The sequence below is a fragment of the Phacochoerus africanus genome, chromosome 11, assembly GCF_016906955.1.
Source record: "Phacochoerus africanus isolate WHEZ1 chromosome 11, ROS_Pafr_v1, whole genome shotgun sequence".
Lineage (NCBI taxonomy): Eukaryota > Metazoa > Chordata > Mammalia > Artiodactyla > Suidae > Phacochoerus > Phacochoerus africanus.
The window spans coordinates 72,496,066-72,517,314 of NC_062554.1; the positions used below are offsets into that span (position 1 = coordinate 72,496,066).

The window sequence follows — 21,249 nt, forward strand, 5'->3', positions numbered from 1 at the left end:
ATGTAGCTGTCCAGTTTATGCAGCAATGCTCATTGACGAGACTTTCTCTTCCCCATTGTATGTTCTTGCCTTCTTTGTCATGTATTTATTAATTGACCATAGGTACATGGGTTTATTTCCGGGCTTTCTATCCTGTTTCATCAATCTATATTTCTGTTTTTGTGCCCATACCATATGGTTTTGATGACTGTAGCTCTGTAATACAAATTTAAGTCAAGGAGCCCGATTCCCCCAGCTCCATTTTTCTTTCTCAGGATTGCTTTACCTGTTTGGGATCTTTTGTGTTTCCATACAAATTAAAAAATTTTTTGTTCTTGTTTCTGTGAAAAATTCCATTGGTAATTGATAGGAATTTCATTGACTCTGTAGATTGCCTTGGGTAGTAGAGTCATTTTGACAATATTGATTGTTCCAATCCAATAGCATGGTATATCTTTCCATCTGTTTGTGTCATCTTTGGTTTCTTTCAGTAGCATCTTACAGTGTTCAGAGTACTGGTCTTTTGCCTCCTTAGGTAGGTTTATTACTAGTTATTTTATTTTATTCTTTTTGATATGATGGTAAATGGTATTGTTTCCTTAATTTCTTTTTCTGATCTTTCATTGTTTGTATATAGAAGTACAACGGATTTCTGTATATTAATTTTGTATCCTGCAACTTTACCTAATTCATTGATGAGCTCTAATAGTTTTCTAGTAGCACTGTGACTCAGTCATACACGTATATACATTCTTTTTTTTTAATATTATTTTCCATCAGACTCTATCCCAGAAGATTGGATATAGTTCCCTGTGCTCTACAGTAGGACCTTGCTATCTATCAATTCTAAATGTAATAATTTGCATCTAGTAACCCCAAATTCCCAGTCCATTGCTTCTTTTAATGGTTGACAATTAATGTCTAAGAATCAAAGAAATATATTATAGTACTTTATTTCTCTATTTACTAATTTCTCTTCCCCTCTGGACTGCAAATTCTGTAAGAACAGGAAGATAATCTCTCTATCCCCACCTGATACATGGTAAGATTTTCAGTAACTAATTAGTCGGTGAAGTTTAGATCCTAAGATGAATAACTTATTTGTTTACTACTTGACAACTCTAATTGCAAATCTGTTCTCTTTTCTCATGTTAAGTGTTTCTCGAGAGACCCTAAAAAGCAGGAAGAAATCAGATTACAGTCTAAATAAAGTGAATGCACCCATCTTAACAAATACAACATTGAATGTAATAAGACTTGTTGGTAAGTAGCTACACCTTAAAAAACAAACAAACAAAAACAAACAAACAAAAAACTATTATAGTGGTTAGTTTACTTTTGTTATCAAATGATTTTTACTTTGGGTTTTCACTGTGCACTCCAGTACCCACTGCAGTGAAGGATTTAAGATTGTCATGTGTCAATGCTTTCTCTTCTTAATTGTTCCAAATAGTATAATACTAATATTAATGTTAGTTTTTCCTTTTTAGTTAACTACTTAACTAAATTTAGTTTTTGTGACTTCTACTTTTTTCTAAAATATTCCAATTAATAGAAATGTAGTGGGAAAATTCTCTGAGTTAGAGGTACATGTAAGTTGATGATAGTACCAGTTTTATATTTACACAAAATTTTGTACTTAATTGTTTCATTGATCTTCATAATCTTCCTGTCAGATGGGCGGAATGAATAGTGATTCTTTGGCATTTTTAGGCACAGGAGTTCTACAAGGTAAATGTTCATACCATAGGAAGTGTTGTTCTTATTACAGATAAGACCTTTATTGATGATTTTGTAGAAGGCAAGCAACATGAAAAAATGCCATACGCAATATTTAGGTTTGAGGATGATAAGGATTTTTTAATGTCAGTTTTGCAACATTTTATATGCTGTCTCAACCTTTGCGTCTCACACATAGGTTTGTTGATTTGACAAATAAGTTATAGAGATGTCTTCTCACATTAATTAAATCATCAGTACGAGTCAGGAATCTTAGTGGTTTTCAATAAAAATCTCTGTATTCTGCTATGGAGATGATAATTTCCTGTTGCCTAGTTTAATTATTCTTAGCTCTGATAAAGTGGTCTGTGTTCATGAAGATAATTTATAAATTTCATTAATGAATAGGATAAAGAGGACACAATGTTTTTAAGTCCCACTTCCTTTAGGGAAAATACTATTGAAAAGTAATAATGAGCAGATAAGAAAAAAAGTATATATTTCTATGACACACAGAAAAATGAAAATGACAGGTTCTAAAAAGCTTTTGTATGACTGACTATTGCCAAGGAATTAGCTTTTCTTTTTTATCCAAGAAAGCTAAGTGAACCTAGCATCATTAGTTACTCTCTAGAATTTCCCGAATCAGAATGGTTCTGAAGAGGTCATCTGGTATAATTTCCTGTAAAATGAGGATTTCTTTCTATAATACGTCTAATATATGATGGCCATCTGGCCTTTGTTTCATGTCTCACAGTTGCTGGAAGCATATTATTTTGTAAGACTACTCATTCTGCTATTATACTGATTTAATTGGTAGAAATCTCTTCCTCATGGTCAACCAAAATCTGTATATCTCTGTAATGTCACCTTTTGGACTAAGTTATGCCCTTTTAAAAGCAAAAAGTCTGTATTTTTCCATGTGGTCACTTTTCAGATATGTGGTGATAGTTATACTGCCTTGCCTTTCCTTATACCACCCTTCCCAGTCCATTCTTCAGGGACAGTGTGCTCACTTCCCTTAGATGGTTCTCACAGAAGGATATTCCAAAGTCTGTCACCTTTTTCAGCCTTCTGGACTCACTGTAGTTTTTGGTGTCTGGACAGTGCTTGAGATGCAGTTGAATGAAGTCAGCTTTTGCTTGGTTATGTTGAAATAACAAAGGACCCTGAACACAGTGGTTTTCACCCCAAAGGTTTATTGTGATGCTTGTTGATTCCTGATCATCTCAGTTCTGCCTGATGGGTGTCTTCGTTCTGAGATACAGGCTGCAAAAGAGCACCAATCTGGGAGGCAGAGAGAAAAGCAAAAGCCAAACCATGTTATGACTTAGAGCTGCCACTCTGATGTGGCACCCTGCTTCCTCTGCTATGTTACTGGTCATAGCAAGTCGGGCTTGACCATGGGAGAGAGAGGTATACTTCCGTCACAGGAAGGCATCGCCAGTCCAGAGCAAGGGGACAAGCATTTGTAATCTTCTAACAGGGAGTGGAGACAGGGAAGGGCAGATTATTGGGAAAAATAGTGCAATCAACCACATTTAAATGGTTGTATACATATTTTTTACCTCACCTAGTTCCAAAAGGACTAGAGTTCACCATGTTGCTCTTTACTCCAAAAGACACATGTTCACTTAAATCAAATATAAATCCACACCAAAACTGAGAGGAAGAAATATTTTATTCAGTTAAATGGAGACAGATACAAATCTTCACTTCTTGGTAGGCATAAGGAAGTGAGGAAACAATGCAGTCTGCTATTCTGACTACCTGAGAAAGGAATGTGTTGATGGTAGAAATGTGCTGCTGGTGCCAAGTTTAGAAGACAGTAACAAATTCTTAAATAAGGATTGTTTTCTATCAGTGGATTTATAGAAACAGAAAAACTACATTCTTGGGAGCCTTTGGTATATCAGCCCTATAAAGCCAGAGCAGTCCTGAATGAAACCTAACTCAGGGTAGAGACTCTAATCATTGCAATTTCCATCTTCTCCAGTAGATCTTTTACTAGAGTTACAATTAGGAGACAATGCTCATTTCACTTTCATGTCTTTCCATTTAGGGCTAGGTTTAGGTGCTACCATTATTTCCCCTAGTAGACTTTTACGCCTATCACTTTCTTTTTCCCCAGGATGTCTTTATCTTCATTTTGTCCATATTCATAAAATAGAAACTTGAAGGGAACCACTTACTCAGGGGTCCCCGACTAGTACAGGCACTATTCCAACCCCTGTTGTTATTGCAGAGAGATGCTTGAAGATTATAAACTGGCAAAGATAATGTCTCTTCTTGTAAAGCCAGAAGTACAATTAATTTTTGGTGCCTGGGAAGATGAAGGAACTAATTATTCAGTATTTGGGAAACACGTTTCGAACATTAATGGCATATTCAAAATGTCTTTTTAAAGTGGTATTTATTTGGCAGATAATTAGGAGAGATTAAATAAGAGTGTTGATGGGGCTTTCCAGCCCCAGGTGATACCTAAATCTGTGAGAGAGACTCAGGGAGTCTTTTATGAGTGCCGAGGACTAAGCAGAATGCTTGCTTGTGAAAAGAGAAAAGGCTGTCAGCTTGACAATTGCTTGCAGACAGAGGCAGAGAAACTTTTGGGAATGTGTCTCATCATTGAAGTAGCCTAGGTATCCAAGGTTCTCTCTACCAGAGGCAGCTCTCACTGAGTGGGTGTGACAGGTCTGAGGGGCAGAAGATAGGCTGCCAAAATCCATGCTTGTAAAAACCACAGACCTTACAAGAAAATTATTACTTTAGCAACTAGAAAAAATACATACCTGCACACACATCAGGATTTAACATTAAACCAGAATATTTAGTCATAGTGTGGCTGAATTGCAATGTGTGTGATGGAAATACAGAAACAGAGAAGAAATCTCTTTCACTGGTACATTCTTTTAGGTGGGGCATTAATATTTTTATTTTATTATGGAGTATTTCAGGTTGAAAAAGTAATGCATAAAAACGGTTAAGAATTAAAATACCCTGAGGTATAAAGTCCCTGACCTCTGATTTTCTTTCCTCTGAGAAAATGACAGCCCCCCTTTGTATCCTTGAATTTGTAGATTGAACCAACCTCAGATAGAAAGTATTTGGGGGAAAAAAAATCCAGAAACTTCTGTAAAGCAAAAGTGGAATTTGCCATGTATCTGGCAGTCATTTACATGGCATTTACATTGTATTTAGGTATTATAAGTAAATCTAGAGATGATTTAAAGTATACATCTGTGGGTAGGTTATATACGAATACTACATCATTTTGTGTAAAGGACTTAAGCATCCACGAATTTTGGTATTCTTAGGGGGACAGGGGTGGGGGTGGGCGGGCACAGATATTGAGGGATGAGTGTACTACTCACTTTCTCCTGTTTCTTTTGGAAATACTCATATACTTCTACCAGCATATTTAATGTATGAATCTTGACTCCTTTGTTTTTAATTTTTTCTGTGTATTTCAAAACTTGGGTTACACTTAATAGGAATACCTCAGAGGTAACTATGTGAATAGTGAAATAAAGTGAGTCTCACACATGTTTATTGGTTTCCCAGTGCATATAAATGTTATGTTTACACTATATTGTAGTCTATTAAGTGTGGAATAGCAGTTTAAAAAATGTACATATCTTAATTAAAAATGCTTTACTGCTGAGTTCCCATTGTAGCTCAGTGGAATCGCACTAGTATCCATGACGATGTGGGTTCGATCCCCGGCCTCACTCAGTGCTTTAAGGATCTGATGTTGCCATGAGCTCCTATGTAGGTTACAGATGTGGTTCAGATCCCGCGTTGCTGTGGCTGTGGCACAGGCCAGCAGCTGTAGCTTGGGTTCAACCACTAGCCAGGGAACTTTATATACCACGTTTATGGCCTTGGAAAAAAAAATATTGCTAAAAATGCTAACCATGGTCTGAGCTTTCAGTAAGTCATAGTGGTAACATCAAAGATCACTGACCACAGATTACTGTAACAAATATACTAATAATGAAAAAGTTCAAAATATTTGGAGAATTAACCAAAATGTGATAGAGACATGAAGTGAGCAAATGCTGTTGGAAAAAAGGTGATGATAGACTTGACTGACACAAGGTTGCTTCAGACTTTTAATTTGTAAAAATAATAAATAAATAAATAAAATATCTTAAGATTTTATATATATTAGTGTGTATAGATCTCATTATTTTATATAACTTTATTGTGGAGATGTAGCACAATTTATTTTATAAGTCCTTTATTTTTTAACGTTTCAGTTATTTCAAGTCTGTTGTTACAAAGAATGCCAGAGCAGATAGCTTGAAAAAGTACATTTTTTCATATTCAATTACAGCTGTAGAACAAATTCCTACCAGTGTTTTCTCACGCTGGATCAAAGAATATATATGTTTTCATTTTTTTGTTGTTGTTTTTGTTTTGTTCTTTTTAGGGCTGCACTTGTATTATATGGCAGTTCCTAGGCTAGGGGTCAAATCAGAGCTGCAGCTGCCGGTCTACACCACAGCCACAGCAATCTGGGATCTGAGCTGTGTCTGAAACTTAGACCACAGCTCGAGACAATGCCAGATCCTTAACCCACTGATCAAGGCCATGGATCGAACCTGCGTCCTCATGGATACTAGTTGGATCAGAATCCTCATGGATATTAGTCTGGACATTCTCAGTTTATCTAGGAAGTTACTAAAGAACTTACTGAACAGGTTCTGTTAGTTTGCCCAACAGTATATGAGAAGATCTCTTTTCCCAGTCTCTTAACAACACTGTGTATAATCGAAATTCAGATGCTTGCCAGTCAGATGAGTTAAAGATGGCATCTTGGTTCAAAATGTATTTAATTATGAGTGAGTTTAAGCATCTTTTGTTTGTTTGATTTTTTTTCTGGCCACACCCATAGTGTGCAGAGGTTCCCGGGTCAAGGATCAACCCCAAACCACAGCAGTGCCAAGTCTGGATCCTTAACCCACAGGCCACCAGGGAACTTCTTAAGCATCTTTTATGATGTTTAGGAAGATATTTCTTTTTATTTGTGAACTACTTATTCATTATCCATTTGTTTTATTGTTTTTACTTTTTGGGGGGGTCTGCTTTTTATTTTGAAGCCAGTGAAGAAAGTTGAGGGGTATAGCGTGTTGACAATTTTATAGGAAGATGTTAGGAGAGACTTAAAGAGCTTGGGGAGAGAAGGGGAGAGGGGAGTTTTTAAAAGAGGGCAAAGTGACTTAAAAGGGGCATCTCATTGTGCATCTATTGTTTCCACAAGAGTGACATTTTGCAATGGTTTTCCCAAGAAAGTCCATTCACATTTGATCTTTGTGGTCCCTGGCTCATGCTCTGTGGAACAATTCCTTTTTCCTTTGAAATTATATTTTTATTATTTAAAAATACTTAAAAAGATGTTCAAATAAGTGCTCATAGTAAAAATAAAATACTACAGAAATTGTTTAAAAAAACCCAAAAAACTAGGAAGAAGAATTTCTGTCACATCTCCCACCCCCCAGGTCCCTTACCCACATGTAACCACTTTTTGTTTTTAATTCTTCTAGTGCTTATTGTTATATCTCTAAACAGTATGCTTATATCTTTAGTTTTGAGTTGTTAATTTTTTTGATTTTACCATCTTTAAAAGTTGCTTTTTCTTTTTTTAATTTCTAAGTGAATTTTTATTATACATCTTTTTTTTTAACTCAATGAATTTTATTACATTATAGTTGTATAACGATCATCGCAACCCAGTTTCTATAGCATTTACATCCCAAACCCCCAGTGTATCCCCCCACTCCTCAACCTGTCTCCTTTGGAAAGCATAAGTTTTTTGAAGTCTGTGAGTCAGTATCTGTTATGCAAAGAAATTCATTGTGTCTTTTTTTTTTTTTAGATTCCCCGTGTAAAAGATAGCATACGACATTGGTGTCTCACTGTCTAACTTCACTTAGCATAATAATTTCTAGGTCCATCCATGTTGCTGCAAATGCCATTATTTCTTTCCTTTTAATGGCTGAGTAATATTCCATTATGTATATGTACCACATCTCCTTTATCCATTCCTCTGTTGATGGACATTTAGATTGCTTCCATGTCTTGGCTATTGTAAATAGTCACACAATGAACATTGGGGTACATGTATCATTTCAAGTCATCGTTTTCTCTGGATAAATACCCAGGAGTGGGAATGCTGGATCAAATGATAATTCTTTTTTTTTTTTTTTTTTTGCTATTTCTTGGGCCGCTTCCGCGGCATATGGAGGTTCCCAGGCTAGAGGTGGAATCGGAGCTGTAGCCACCGGCCTACACCAGAGCCACAGCAACTCGGGATCCGAGCCGCATCTGCAACCTACACCACAGCTCACGGCAACACCGGATCGTTAACCCACTGAGCAAGGGCAGGGATCGAACCCGCAACCTCATGGTTCCTAGTCGGATTCGTTAACCACTGTGCCACGACGGGAACTCCCAAATGATAATTCTATTTTTAGTTTTCTGAGGAATCTCCATACTGTTTTCCATAGTGGTTGTACCAATTTACATTCCCACCAACAGAGTAATAGCATTCCCTTTCCTCCATACCCTCTCCACCATTTATTGTTTGTAGACTTTTTGATGATAGCCATTCTGGCCAGTGTAAGGTGGTGCTTTATAGTAGTTTTGATTTGCATTTCTCTAGTAATTAGTGATGTTGAACATCTTTTAATGTGTTTTTTTTTTTTTTGGCCATCTGTATGTCTTTGGAGAATTGTCTGTTCAGATCTTCTGCCCATTTTTTGATGGGACTTTTTGTTCTTTTGGTATTGAGCTGCAGGAGGTGTTTGTAAATTTTGGAGATTAAAGCCTTGTCAGTAACTTCATTTGCAAATATTTTCTCCCATTCTGTGGGTTGTCTTTTTGTTTTGTTCAGGGTTTCCTTTGCTGTGCAGAAACTTTTAAGTTTAATTATCTGTTTGTTTTATAATAAGGAAATTGTGTTTTAATTTCTATATTAAGGAAATTAGTCTTTTTCTGCCATATTTATTGTATTCCTTCATTTTTCTTTTTTCTTTAAACTACATTTTATTTTATTTTATTTGTCTTTTTGGTGTAGGGGGCACTGCACTTGCAGCATATGAAAGTTCCCAGGCTAGGGCTCGAATTGGAGCTACAGCTGCTGGCCTGTGCCACAGCTGCAGAATTGTGGGATCCAAGCCGCGTCTGCAACCTACACCACAGCTCACGGCAATGCCAGATCCTTAACCCACTGAGCAAGGCCAGGGATTGAACCCACATCCTCATGGATACTAGTCGAGTTCATTACTGCAGAGCCATGAAGTGAACTCCTATTCCTTCATTTTTCAATTCTGCAGATTTTTTTTTAGCTGTTGCTTTTTTCCCCAGGCATTCTGTTATCTGTTAAAAATATGGTCATTTTGGAGTTGCCATTGTGGCTTAGCGGGTTAAGGACCTGACATAGTCTCTGTGGGGATGAGGCTTCAGTCCCTATCCTTGCCCAATGGGTTAAGGATCCAGCCTTGCTGCAAGCTGCGACATAGTTCACAGATGCATGCGGTTTGGATCCAGTGTTGCCGTGGCTGTGGTATAACTTCAGCTGCAGCTCTGATTGGACCCCTAGCCTGGGAACTTCCATATGCTGCAGGTGTGGCTGTAAAAAGAAGAAAAAAAAATATATATATATGTATATATAGTCATGCAGAGGATATGGTCTATGTAGTTAAGAAGCCCAACATAGGAAATAACATACAGAAGAAAAAAAATTTACATTGTAGGGTTGTAATTAAAGAAGCAGAAAAGAGCCTGAGAGGAAAAAAAAAAAGATGAAATTTCTTTTGGGGGTAACAGATGAAAGGGCTAACTCAGTGGAGGGCTGACACCCTAGCTGATTTTGAAAGATGAATAGATTTTCATAGATGAAGAAGTTGGAAAAAGCATTCTATTCTAGCCAGCGTGCAAACAACAGTATGTACAAGATGTGGAACTTTCAGGGTCCGGGTTTAGTTTGCTGCATACGGAGAAGTTCGATGGGAGTTGGGAAGCAGCAGCAGGGGAGATGTGGCAAGAAAGGTAGGCAGGAACTGGATTTCAAATGGCTTCGTGTAATGTCGTGTGGAGCTTGGACTTGACCTTGCTAAGGATTTTAAACAGTGGAGAGATATAAGCAGATTTTTTTTTTTTTTTTTTTAAACGATTACTCTGGCCACAGTGTGAATATGGACTGACTTGAGGTAAAGGGAAGCTGGGGGAGGTCAAAGGCTAGATAAGAGGCTGCTGAAGTCTCCCAGGCGGGAGATGATGGGGACTTGGTTCTGCTTAAAGCAATGTGGCCATTGTAATAGGTGAAGGAAGATAGATAATCTGAGAAATTTTGGAAATACCGTGGACAGGATTGATGAATTAGTTATGAGAGCTCATTCTCTAATTTTAGATTTGTGTGGTTTTTTTTTTTTTGTCTTTTTGTCTTTTTGTTGTTGTTGTTGTTGTTGCTATTTCTTGGGCTGCTCCCTCGGCATATGGAGGTTCCCAGGCTAGGGGTTGGATCGGAGCTGTAGCCACCGGCCTACGCCAGAGCCACAGCAACGCGGGATCCGAGCCGCGTCTGCAACCTACACCACAGCTCACGGCAACGCCGGACCCTTAACCCACTGAGTAAGGGCAGGGACCGAACCCGCAACCTCATGGTTCCTAGTGGGATTCGTTAACCACTGCGCCACGACGGGAACTCCAGATTTGTGTGTTATAATGCCGTAACTGAAATAGGAATGATGAGAGGAAGACCAAGTATAGGGAGCTGATGATAGGTTTGATTTTGGACATGTGGAGGTACCTGTAGGGCATTTTAAGCAGAAATAGCCGGTAGGCATTTGGATAGGAGGATTTGGAGATCAGAAGAAAAAACATGGTCAGGATACATACTTGGAGTCCTTGGTATAAAATGTAGTTAATCTCTGGTAGTGGATGAATTTATCTCGGCAGAAGCTCTTAACCTTCTGGGTTCATGGAGAATTCAGATGTATCCACATCCATTGGATACTTTGGTGGCACATATGGATCAGTGAGGGACAAACAGCAGGAGAAACTGGCGGGGGAGCTCATGAATGAATGGTAGAAAGGCAGGAGAAAAAATAGGAGGTAAAGAGAACTTGAGAACCAAGGGGCAAAAAAGTCCGTCGAGAAGGAAGAAGGCCGTGCTTTATTGGTCTTTTGTTGTTATCTAAATCTGTGATTTCCTGTATCTCAGCATGCATCGGAATCACCTGGAGGACTTAAGACACAGATTTTGGACTCCACCTCCCCAGGATCTAATTTAGTAGGTCTGAGATGTAACCTGAGAGTGTGTGTCTTTGACAGCTTTTAGGGGATAAAATGCTGATCCAGAATGCAAACTTTGAGAGCCATTGCTTCCTGTCAGTGTTGTCCTAATTGAAATGTAAACACTGTGTGTTTAAATAACAGAAAAAGTTTAGATTGTAAGAGGCAATTCAGAAGATGTTTTGCCTTGTTTTTTTGTGAATGCAAGTAATCATATCATTTGCTTTCAAAATATCCTGTTTTCAGATAGTAGGATCAAGTTATAGGGTCAGTGAAATCTTTATAAGTATAGTCTTATATAGAAGTGTCATAACACAGTTTTTGTTTTAAAACTTTAAAATCTTGTTTTATGATTAAATTAAAAGCTGTCTTGGGAGATCCCTTTGTGGCTCAGCGGTTAACGAACCCCCGACTAGGATCCATGACGGTGTGGACTTGATCCCTGGCCTTGCTCAGTGGGTTGGGGATCCGCCATTGCCATGAGCTGTGGTGTAGGTCGCAGACACAGCTCAAACCTTGCTGTTGCCATGGTGCAGGCTGGCAGCTGTAGCTCCAGTTCGATCTCTAGACTGGGAACTTCCATATGTATGCCACAAGTGTGACCCTAAAAAAAAAATAAATTAAAAGCTGTCTTTTTAGAAACATTTTCATGTGATGTTTAAGGAAAATTTTTTATCATTTGATTTAGATTATATTTCAACATTTCTATTTCTCTAAAAAAACTTTTATTTACATTATTATTTATATTGATTTATATTTTCAAACTGCTTAAAGATACTTTCTGCATCGAGGGCTGTATATACAACATATTATTTTGAGAGGACCATCCAAGAAATGTCATCCCTTAAGTTGTGTTACAAGAGAATGATACTGGAAATTTTCGAGGCTAAAAGAGAATATTAACCTTACAGAATAAAAACGGGTAGTTAGGGACTTAGGTAACCAACCTGTTAGGTTTTTCCTCTGGACTGCACTTCATTGTTCAAAACATTTTTCCAGCTTGAGCTGAACTAACTTCTCCTTCCTTTATCCCTCATTTATAGCACTTCCATTATGTGCTATTATAGCCATTGATGATCTTTCAACTTAGTGTACTGTAATAAGGTTAGCAAACATCCTTCCAGCTGTGATTCTGTTCTTGCCTTTGCCCTCTCAGATTGTCAGCTCCTGCAGATGAGAAGAGTTTGTCATCTTCGCAGCATGTAGAGCACCCAGCCAAGTGTTTTTTCGATTTTAGGTGCTCAGTCAATATGCATTGGACTGACAGACCTTAATTTAAAAAATCTGTTAGAGAAATACTTTCTCGTGTCCTGCAATAATCCACAATCCACAGTCCCTTCGCCCCAGGCCTCCCACTTGTGCACATGTACACAGACATACCCTTCACATTCATTTGCTCCAGCACCTCTTTTTACCCTGTATCTGCTCCTCTAACTAGAGCTTGTGGCTCACTGATTGAATTCCCCTGGGCCACCTTTCCTGTGGTCATCGTGCTCCTCTCTCTGTGTCTCCTACAATGAGGTAGGAAGGGCAGACCCACTCTTCTTCCTCTTGGTTGTAGTCCTTGTTCAGGCTGCTACTTGGTTGGTTTCTTTGCCAATCCCTCTGTGTGGCTCCTTCCCTTGGGTACATTGACTCATGGTCTAGATTTAGGATGAGAGAGGTTTTTTTTCTTTAATTGAATTATACCTGATCTATAGTGATTCAGTTATGTATATATTTTTTTTTCAGATTCTTTTCCATTATAGGTTATTATACCATATTGAATATAGTTCCCTGTTCTATACAGTAGGTCCTTGTTGTTTATTTTATATTTAGTAGTGAGTATCTGTTAATCCTGGATTCCCAATTTATCCTTCCTCCCCTTTCCCCTTTTGGTAACCATAAATTTGTTTTTAATGTGAGTCTATTTCTATTTTGTAAATAAGTTCATTTGTATCATTTGTTTAGATTTCACATATAAGTGATATCATGTGATGTTTGTCTTTCTCTGACTTACTTAGTGTGATCATCTCTAGGTCCATCCATTGTTGCTACAAAGAGTGAGCAAGTTTAAACAGTGCTTCCCCTGTGAAAACTTTTCCTAATCTCCAGATTAGGTTGGCTTCCCTTCACATAACCCACTTCTCCATTTTTCCATTCATCATTTATAGGGCCGCACCCATGGCATATGGAAGATCCGAGGCTAGAGGTCAAATCAGAGCCACATGCCTATGCCACACCCACAGCAACATGGGATCTGAGCCACATCTGCAACCTACACCACAGCTCATGGCCACCCTGGATCCTTAACCCACTGAGCAAGGGCAGGAGTTGAACCCTCATCCTCATGGATACTAGTCAGTCTCTTAACCCACTGAGCTACAACGGGAACTCCCATCATTATTGTATTTATTTTAAAATAAAAATAGTAGTAGCTAAGACTTCTTGCTCCCTTATTATATGCTGTGTAAACACTTCACATACATTTGCTCATAATTTTTGATAGTACTCTTTTTATGCACTAAATAATTGAAGCCCAGAGATAAATGACCTGCCCTGTGTCTGTCACCCAGCTGGGAAGTAGTGGAACCAGGTTGTCTGCTTCTAGAGCCAGTAAGCTCTTAACTTTGGTGCTTCACAACCAGTGGAGGACATCATAAGCATTAATTCTTATTCCTGGACTGAGTCCAGCAAGGTTGGAGGCAGAAATAGGAACTTCTTGCAGTTAGTAATTGGGGAAGGGGCATCTTTCTTGGTCACTGGTCTATAATGATAGCTATTTAACTTCCTGGTGTTCCCAGAGCATGGCGTATCCGCTCCTGTCTCTGTGCCCTCTGTTGGGAACCCTGGAAAGGAAGAGAGAGTGGTGTGCATCTGAACCATATCTTGAACCACTGACTGCATTTTTTCACTAGGCTGGCTAATTTCAGAGCCGTGCTTTTATGTTTTTACTTAGGTACCACCTCTCGCAATAACAGGTTAAATAGTAAGGAGCTGGTGGTGGAAACAGCAGTCTCCCACTCACTATTCCCTACTGATAGCATGGAGGCAATTTCTTGGTCTTTGTCTGTTTTCTGTCTTCTTCTTGTAATTTCCCAGAAAAGGGTGATGAGAAGTAAATGTTTTGAATTCTTGTCAGGCTAAATATGTCTTTATTCTGCTCTTTCACTGAATGACAATTTAGTTGTGTATAGAATTGTCGATTAAAAATTACTTTCCCTCAGAAAGTTGAAGCCTCTAATGTTCCACTCATCTTATTGTAGGTGAATTTCCTCTCCCTGTTTCTCTCTGAAAGCTTTTAGTGTTTTTTTTTCTTTGATGTTTCAGAATTCTCTATTGATGTGTTTAGGTGTGGGTTCTTTTTCATTAAGTGTGTTGGGTAGTTCGTAACCTTTCAGACTGAAGGTTCATGTGATGCTTAGCTGTGATTGATACTCCCGTTTCTTTGATGATTTCCACCCCACTCCACCCCCATTTCCTTTAATCTCTTTTTCTTTGATTTCTTCTTACACAAGTGTTTAGTCTCTTAGATTGGCCCTTTACTTTTCTCATATTTTCTCTAGTATTTTTCTCTGTTACTACCTTTTTGCTGTACCTCTGGGAAGATGTCCTTTTCCCCATTTCTTTAATTTTTTATTTTAAAAATTATATGTTTAGGAGTTCCTGTCGTGGCGCAGTGGTTAACGAATCCGACTAGGAACCATGAGGTTGCGGGTTCGGTCCCTGCCCTTGCTCAGTGGGTTAAGGGTCCGGCGTTGCCGTGAGCTGTGGTGTAGGCTGCAGACGCGGCTCGGATCCCGCGTTGCTGTGGCTCTGGTGTAGGCCGGTGGCTACAGCTCCAATTTGACCCCTAGCCTGGAACCTCCATATGCCGCGGGAGCGGCCCAAGAAATGGCAAAAAAAGACAAAAAAAAAATTATATGTTTAATGATTTTAAATCTTTCAAAATCCTTCTCTATTCTGGGTTTTTTTTTTTTTTTTTCTCAGCATATTCACCTCTTACAGGGTGGATACATAATTACTATATTTTTCTTCTTTAGCTTGAATTATTCTATTTTTCTCTGGGATCAGCTTTTCTCTTTACTTTCACTCGTTTGAGTTTGCCTCATGGGCCTGGTGGATTTTGATTATTCATACCTAAAATCGAAGGCCTATATAGCCATTGTAGGTGTTCCCTGCTGAGTAATTAGAACTGTTTTGGAGCTCTTTCTCCTTAGTAGGATTCCTGAGTGGAAATTTTTTTTTTTCTTTTTCAGGACCTCCCGTGCAGCATATGGAAGTTCCCAGGCTAGAAGTCAAATTGGAGCGACAGCTGCCTGTGTACACCACAGCCACAGGCACGCCAGATCTGAGCTGCATCCGCGACCTACACCACAGCTCGTGGCAACCCCAGATCCTTAAGCCCTGAGCGAGGCCAGGGATCAAACTCAAGTGCTCATGGATACTAGTCCAGCTTGTTACCACTGAGCCACAGAGGGAGCTCCCTGACTAGAAACTTTGTTTAGAGCAAGGCAGGTATGGATGGATGTCCTGGTAGTCTTTACGTTATGGAGACAGATACCCAAATTCCCAGAATAAGGTAGATTTTAATCTGTGGTGCCAATATCCACACTAGAAACCTGAGCTTTTCTTATTAGTGTATTAAGTTTGTTTAATTAAGGGAAGCTGGGAGGTGCTTACTTCTTTTAGAGAGGAATCCTACGGGTTTTTTATTTCATTTTTGTTTTCGTCAGTGGGGAAATTCTGGCAGCCTATACAGTAATTGCCCCTTATCCATGGGAGATGCCCAGTGGATGCCTGAAACCACAGATAGTAGCAAACCCTATTTTGTGTTTTTCTTGCACATAGAAACCTATACCAAAGTTTCATTTATAAAGTAGACACAGTAAGAGATTAACAACAGTAACTAATAGTAAAATAGAAAAGTTATAACAAATTACTGTAATAAGTTATGTGAATATGGTTTCTCTCCCTCCCCCTCCCCCTCGAATATCTTAGTGTACAGATTTAAAGCCTTTGCCCTCTCAGGTGAGCACTTGTCACTCTCCCCTTCACTTTTGCAGTTTGAGGTGTGACAGCAAATCTAACATGGGTTTCTTTTTCCTTTTTCACAATTTCACAATTTCATTTTTACCACAGATCTTAGCAACCTCAGCATGTGATTTTTTTTTTCTTTCCATATTAAGTTGTGAACTTTCACTTCTTCACTTAAAGGAAGCACTTTACACCTTCTCTTTGGCAGATCTGAATGGCCAGCATCACTGCTCTTGCATTTTGGGGCCATTATTAAGTAAAAAGAGTCCCTTGAACAGAAGCACTGAGATACCATCACAGTTGATCTGATGAACGAGATGGCTGCAGAGTGACTAATGGTCAGGATGTGTTGGAAAAAGGAATGGCGCAGGGCAGCACAGAATTCCATCATGCTCAGAACATGCAATTTAAAACTTACGAATTGTTTACTTCTGGAATTTTCTATTTAATATTCCTGGACCAAGGTTGATCGTGTAACTGAAACTACAGATAAGGGATTGGGGGTGGGGGGTGCTCCTCTGACTGCTGGTGAGAAACAGAAACTGGGGGTAAGTGGATGGGTAGTTTATTCCATATGTAGATCTTCAATTAATCTATCCTTCCTCAGCCCCATTTCTGGCTCCTATTCTCTTGTAGCATCTGCTGCTTCTGAGCAGTCACATTCTATGGAACAGCTTCCATCTCCTTTGTGGTCTTCTTTGCATTTTTCCATCAACCTGTTCCCATCTGTTGTCTGAAACCTAGTATAGGGGTTGGGAAACCATAGCCTGCAGGCCAGTTTGGTCTGGTTACCTGTTTTTGTAAATAAAGTTTTGCTGGAATACAACCATGCTCATTTGTTTACATATTTTCCATGGCTGCTTTTATGCTACAAAAGCAGAGCTGAGTGGTTGAAACAGACCAGCAGAGCCTGAAATATCTAGTCTTTTACAGGAGAGGTTTGCCAACTCTGGTCTAGAAATTGTTTGAGATTTCTTATTTTCTGGTGATCATACCTACCTATCTTTATCTCCTACCTGTCTTTATCTCCTTACCCACTTCTTGTCATAGATACTTTACTCCATTGTAAAATTTTCTTTAAATTTGGTAAGTCCAAGGAGATGCCTAAGTTTCCTCAAGCCTCCAGAGGCCTCCTCTGCCTCTTGGAACTGGAAAGAGAGTTCTCTTTTGCATTTTAATAGACTGGCAGCCTGCTTATCAATGGCTGCCTTCCGCGTATGACTATTCAAGGCATGAGAGCAGGGACTCTGGTAGTTCCCTGTCTCTTAATGCAAAGCCAGGAACATAGTAAGCTTTCAAAAAGTTTGTTGAATGTATTAAATGAATGAACAAATGAATGAATGAATGAATATAATTATGTTTTAAATTTTTTGAAGATTAGGGACCCTCTAGGTTTTTTTTTCTTTCTGAATGCACATTTAAAATAACTTAACTCTTAAGAACTCCTCTTTATATTCTTTCTAAAGATGAATAATAGGAACAGTGGTTAATCTTATTAGGAATGGGGAGACTTTGCATTCTGGATATGTATCAACCCAGATATTTGGATTCTTTCTCTTTCTACTTATTTACCTTTTTAAATTTTTCTTTTATTGATTAAAATAATGTAACAGATTTTTCCTCTTTTTTTCTTCATAGTGTCACATTATCTAATGTATACATAGTTACAGTTTAAATACCTATATGTTTGCAGTTGATGAAACATCTGCATAGTGATCCAGAATGTTCCAGGAGCATATTTTTCAAATGTTTTTCAATTGGGATTTTTTTTTTTAAAGTCTGATTATGTGAAATGATTATAAAAAATGATTCTGAAACAAAAGACTTGTAAATAGGAGCAAGAATAGAATCTAAATTGAATAGTTTTTACTTTTTGATATGTGTTTGTCTTCTTCTTCTTCTTTTTTTTTTTTTCTTCTTTTTGCCATTTCTTGGGCCGCTCCCATGGCATATGGAGGTTCCCAGGCTAGGGGTCCATTCGGAGCCGCAGCTGCCAGCCTACACCAGAGCCACAGCAATGTGGGATCCAAGCCGCCTCTGCAACCTACACCACAGCTCACTGCAATGCCAGATCCTTAACCCACTGAGCAAGGGCAGGGATCAAACCTGCAACCTCATAGTTCCTAGTTGGATTTGTTAACCACTACTCCACGATGGGAACTCCAGTGTTTGTCTTCTTAACTATCTATTATTTAGACTCATTTCTTACGTAAAGTAAGACAAATGAACTGAGTTCTTGGATAATAAAGAAATGGTTTTGATAGTACACATTTCCATTAGAGTAAATTTGTCATTGTTTTTCTACTGCAGTTAATGTGTTTTTTCTTGAATCCCAGTCCTCAATAGTACCAATTCAAAATTTATAGCAGTTACATGAAGTAGAGCCAGCACCTGAATTATTTGCTCATTTGGAAGTTAAACAAATGGCCTGTTTTAACATCTTCTGCAGAAGGGCGCTTTTTATAGATATGCTTCTTTCTCTATTATTCCCCATAAAAAGAAACACAATTAGAGACTCATTATTGTTATTTGATTTATTCCATCTCCCATGCACCCTTCAAACACATTAAAAAGTTTATAAATGCAGAAATTTTGGTTTTCGAATTTTTTTTGTAACTGTGTCATAAGTTTAGAGGAAAAAGAATGGAATACTGGCATCTCCCAAAGAAAGGAATGAGGAGGATATGTTCTTGGCACTTTGAGAGTATTGAGCTCTTGAATGACGTAGTGATAAAGAAATGTTCTTGGCCTCTGACACAAGATTTCACAGGGCTACGATTCAGGGGAATGGGAAGTATCGTCCACATGTCCAATGTTTTTTTACTTTTTCTCTGTTTATGAGTTTCTGAGAGAAATCCACTTTTTCTCCAGTACATTGTCATTTGTTTTATTACACCTTAACATTTGTGAAGAAATTGTTCTCAGTGGAATCTCCAAAAATGAGGAACTGTGTTGTTTGTATGGTGCCATTTGTAGAAAAGTATAGGAGTTCCGTAAAGATAAGACCAACAGTAAAATATAATGATATGAAAAATCTTTGTAGGTGTTATATATATGTGAGTGCTATCAGATAGTCCTTTCCAAGATGTAATAACTTTTCTGCCTCAGTGCTGTCCAATACAGTAGCCACTAGCCACAAATGCTAGGAGAACTTGAAGCATGGGTAGTGTGACTGAGGAATGCAATCTTTTGTTAAAAAAAAATATTTCAGTAAGGAATTTTTATGGTTTCCTTGTAATTATAGAGTAACAGATTTTAATTGTGTTCTACTGAATTTTTATTTTTTTTCTTTTCAGGTAAATATATGCAGATGATGAACATTCTTAAACCAATTGCTTTTGATGTTATCCATTTCATGTCTCAGCTATTTGATTATTACTTGTATGCAATATATACCTTTTTGGTCGGAATGATTCAGTAAGTCAACCTTTTCGGGGAAATGTGTTTCTTTTAAATTGTTTTACATGTAAAGTTTATTCTCTCTGTATAAAAATACACAGATAAGTTTATTTTGAAATTATCCATCAAAAATACAACAAAATTATTGATAGCAGCTTTTTGTTTGTCCGATTACCTTATTTAAACGTTAATTTTAAGCTTTGATTTGATAAACATAGTGTATGTTATTCAAATTTTTGGCAGAAAAATACAGCATCTGTTTCCAACCTTGACATATTTTGACAGTGAAAAATGTGCAGGTTGCCTTGTTTAAATCTGGCCCAGTGTGTAATTATTACCCAGTAAATGAAACATTTTAAATATTGGCCAACAACCTTAGCAGACATGACCACATTCAGAAGGTAATGGCAAATTTTACTGAAATAATTGAAAATCTTTGAACTGAACCATCTGCCTGCCACAGAATTAATGTTTCCTGCCCCTCCTTTTTGTGTTTCCAAAGCCCTTGTTGAGTTTATCTTTTTCTACTCCTAAGGAGAGCAGCACAATTTTAAGCAGGTAACTGGTCAGATATTTGGGAATTATTGTGTAGTTCATCTAGATATTTGACAGTAGTTCATAATACTAACCTTTCATATACTATAATTTGTATCTTTTAAAAAACATTAATTTCTGGAGTTCCCACTGTGGTGCAGTGGGTTAAAAATCAGTCTACAGTGGCTCAGGTTGCTGCAGAGGTGCAGGTTTGATCCTTGGTCCAATGCATTGGGTTAAAGGGTCTGATGTTGCTGCAGATGTGGGGTAACTTGTAGTTGAAGTTCAGATTCAATTCCTGGCCAGGAAACTTCCTTATGCTGTGGGTGTAGCCATTAAAAAAAAGAAAAGAATTTTAATGGATAACTATGTTCATCTTATTTATTTATTTATTTAGTCTTTTTGTCTTTTCTAGGGCCATACCTGTGGCATATGGAGGTTCGCAGGCTGGGGGTCTAATCAGAGCTATAGCTGCTGGCCTGTGCCAGAGCCACAGCAACATGGGATCCGAGCTGCATCTGCAACCTACACCACAGCTCATGGCAACGCTGGATCCCTAACCCACTGAGCAAGGCCAGGGATCGAACCTGCAACCTCATGGTTTCTCGTTGGATTCATTAACCACTGAGCCATAACAGGAACTCCGCATTCATCATATAAATGTTCATATTCTTGCTGTGATTACAGTAGATCGTGTAATATAGATCAAAGATGTGATCTATAGGATATATTTGACATGGGATCTGAATTTCCTAGTTATTAATTCCACAAAATTAGAAAGAATACTAATATAATCAGAGACTTAGTTGCTATAGAATTTGCTACTGTAAGATATGTACTAATTTACTGCTCTGAATTTGGAATCTGAATAAATAAATTTTTAAGAAGAAAGAAATTCTGGTGTTTTAGCTAATTGTCAGAATTTGTTAGTCTTCTAGGTTAGTGTTACTCTGTCTTATTGGACTGTGTTCCTAGACTGGTACTGTCCAAGAAAAGTTGTGCAGTAATGGGAGTGTTCTATATTATTATTGCCCAATATGGTAGCCACAAGCCACAAGTGGTTGTTGAGCACTTGACATATGACTGGTATGATTTGGGACTGAACTTTTAGTTGTATTTGGTTTTAGATAAGTTATTTTTAAATATGCAAAGCCACACATGACTTGTGACTATTATGTTGGTTTAAGACAATTCTGGACCACAATTTTGATAGGATATGTTAAGATAGTGTCCTTTGGAAACTTTTGGGAACTAGTGCTTTTGGATGTGACTTTCCAGCTGATTAGATACTGGCACTGATTTGTT

The 21,249-nt window shown here is 38.0% G+C and overlaps 1 protein-coding gene across 1 annotated transcript in view; it reads left to right on the plus strand.

Annotated features, from left to right (window-relative positions):
- VPS50 (VPS50 subunit of EARP/GARPII complex) overlaps positions 1-21,249 on the plus strand; it is a 137,769-nt gene that overhangs the window by 93,293 nt on the left and 23,227 nt on the right. The window contains 3 exon segments of the mRNA XM_047752045.1: positions 1,136-1,242; positions 19,308-19,406; positions 19,409-19,428. Coding sequence (XP_047608001.1) covers positions 1,136-1,242; positions 19,308-19,406; positions 19,409-19,428 — 226 coding nt within the window.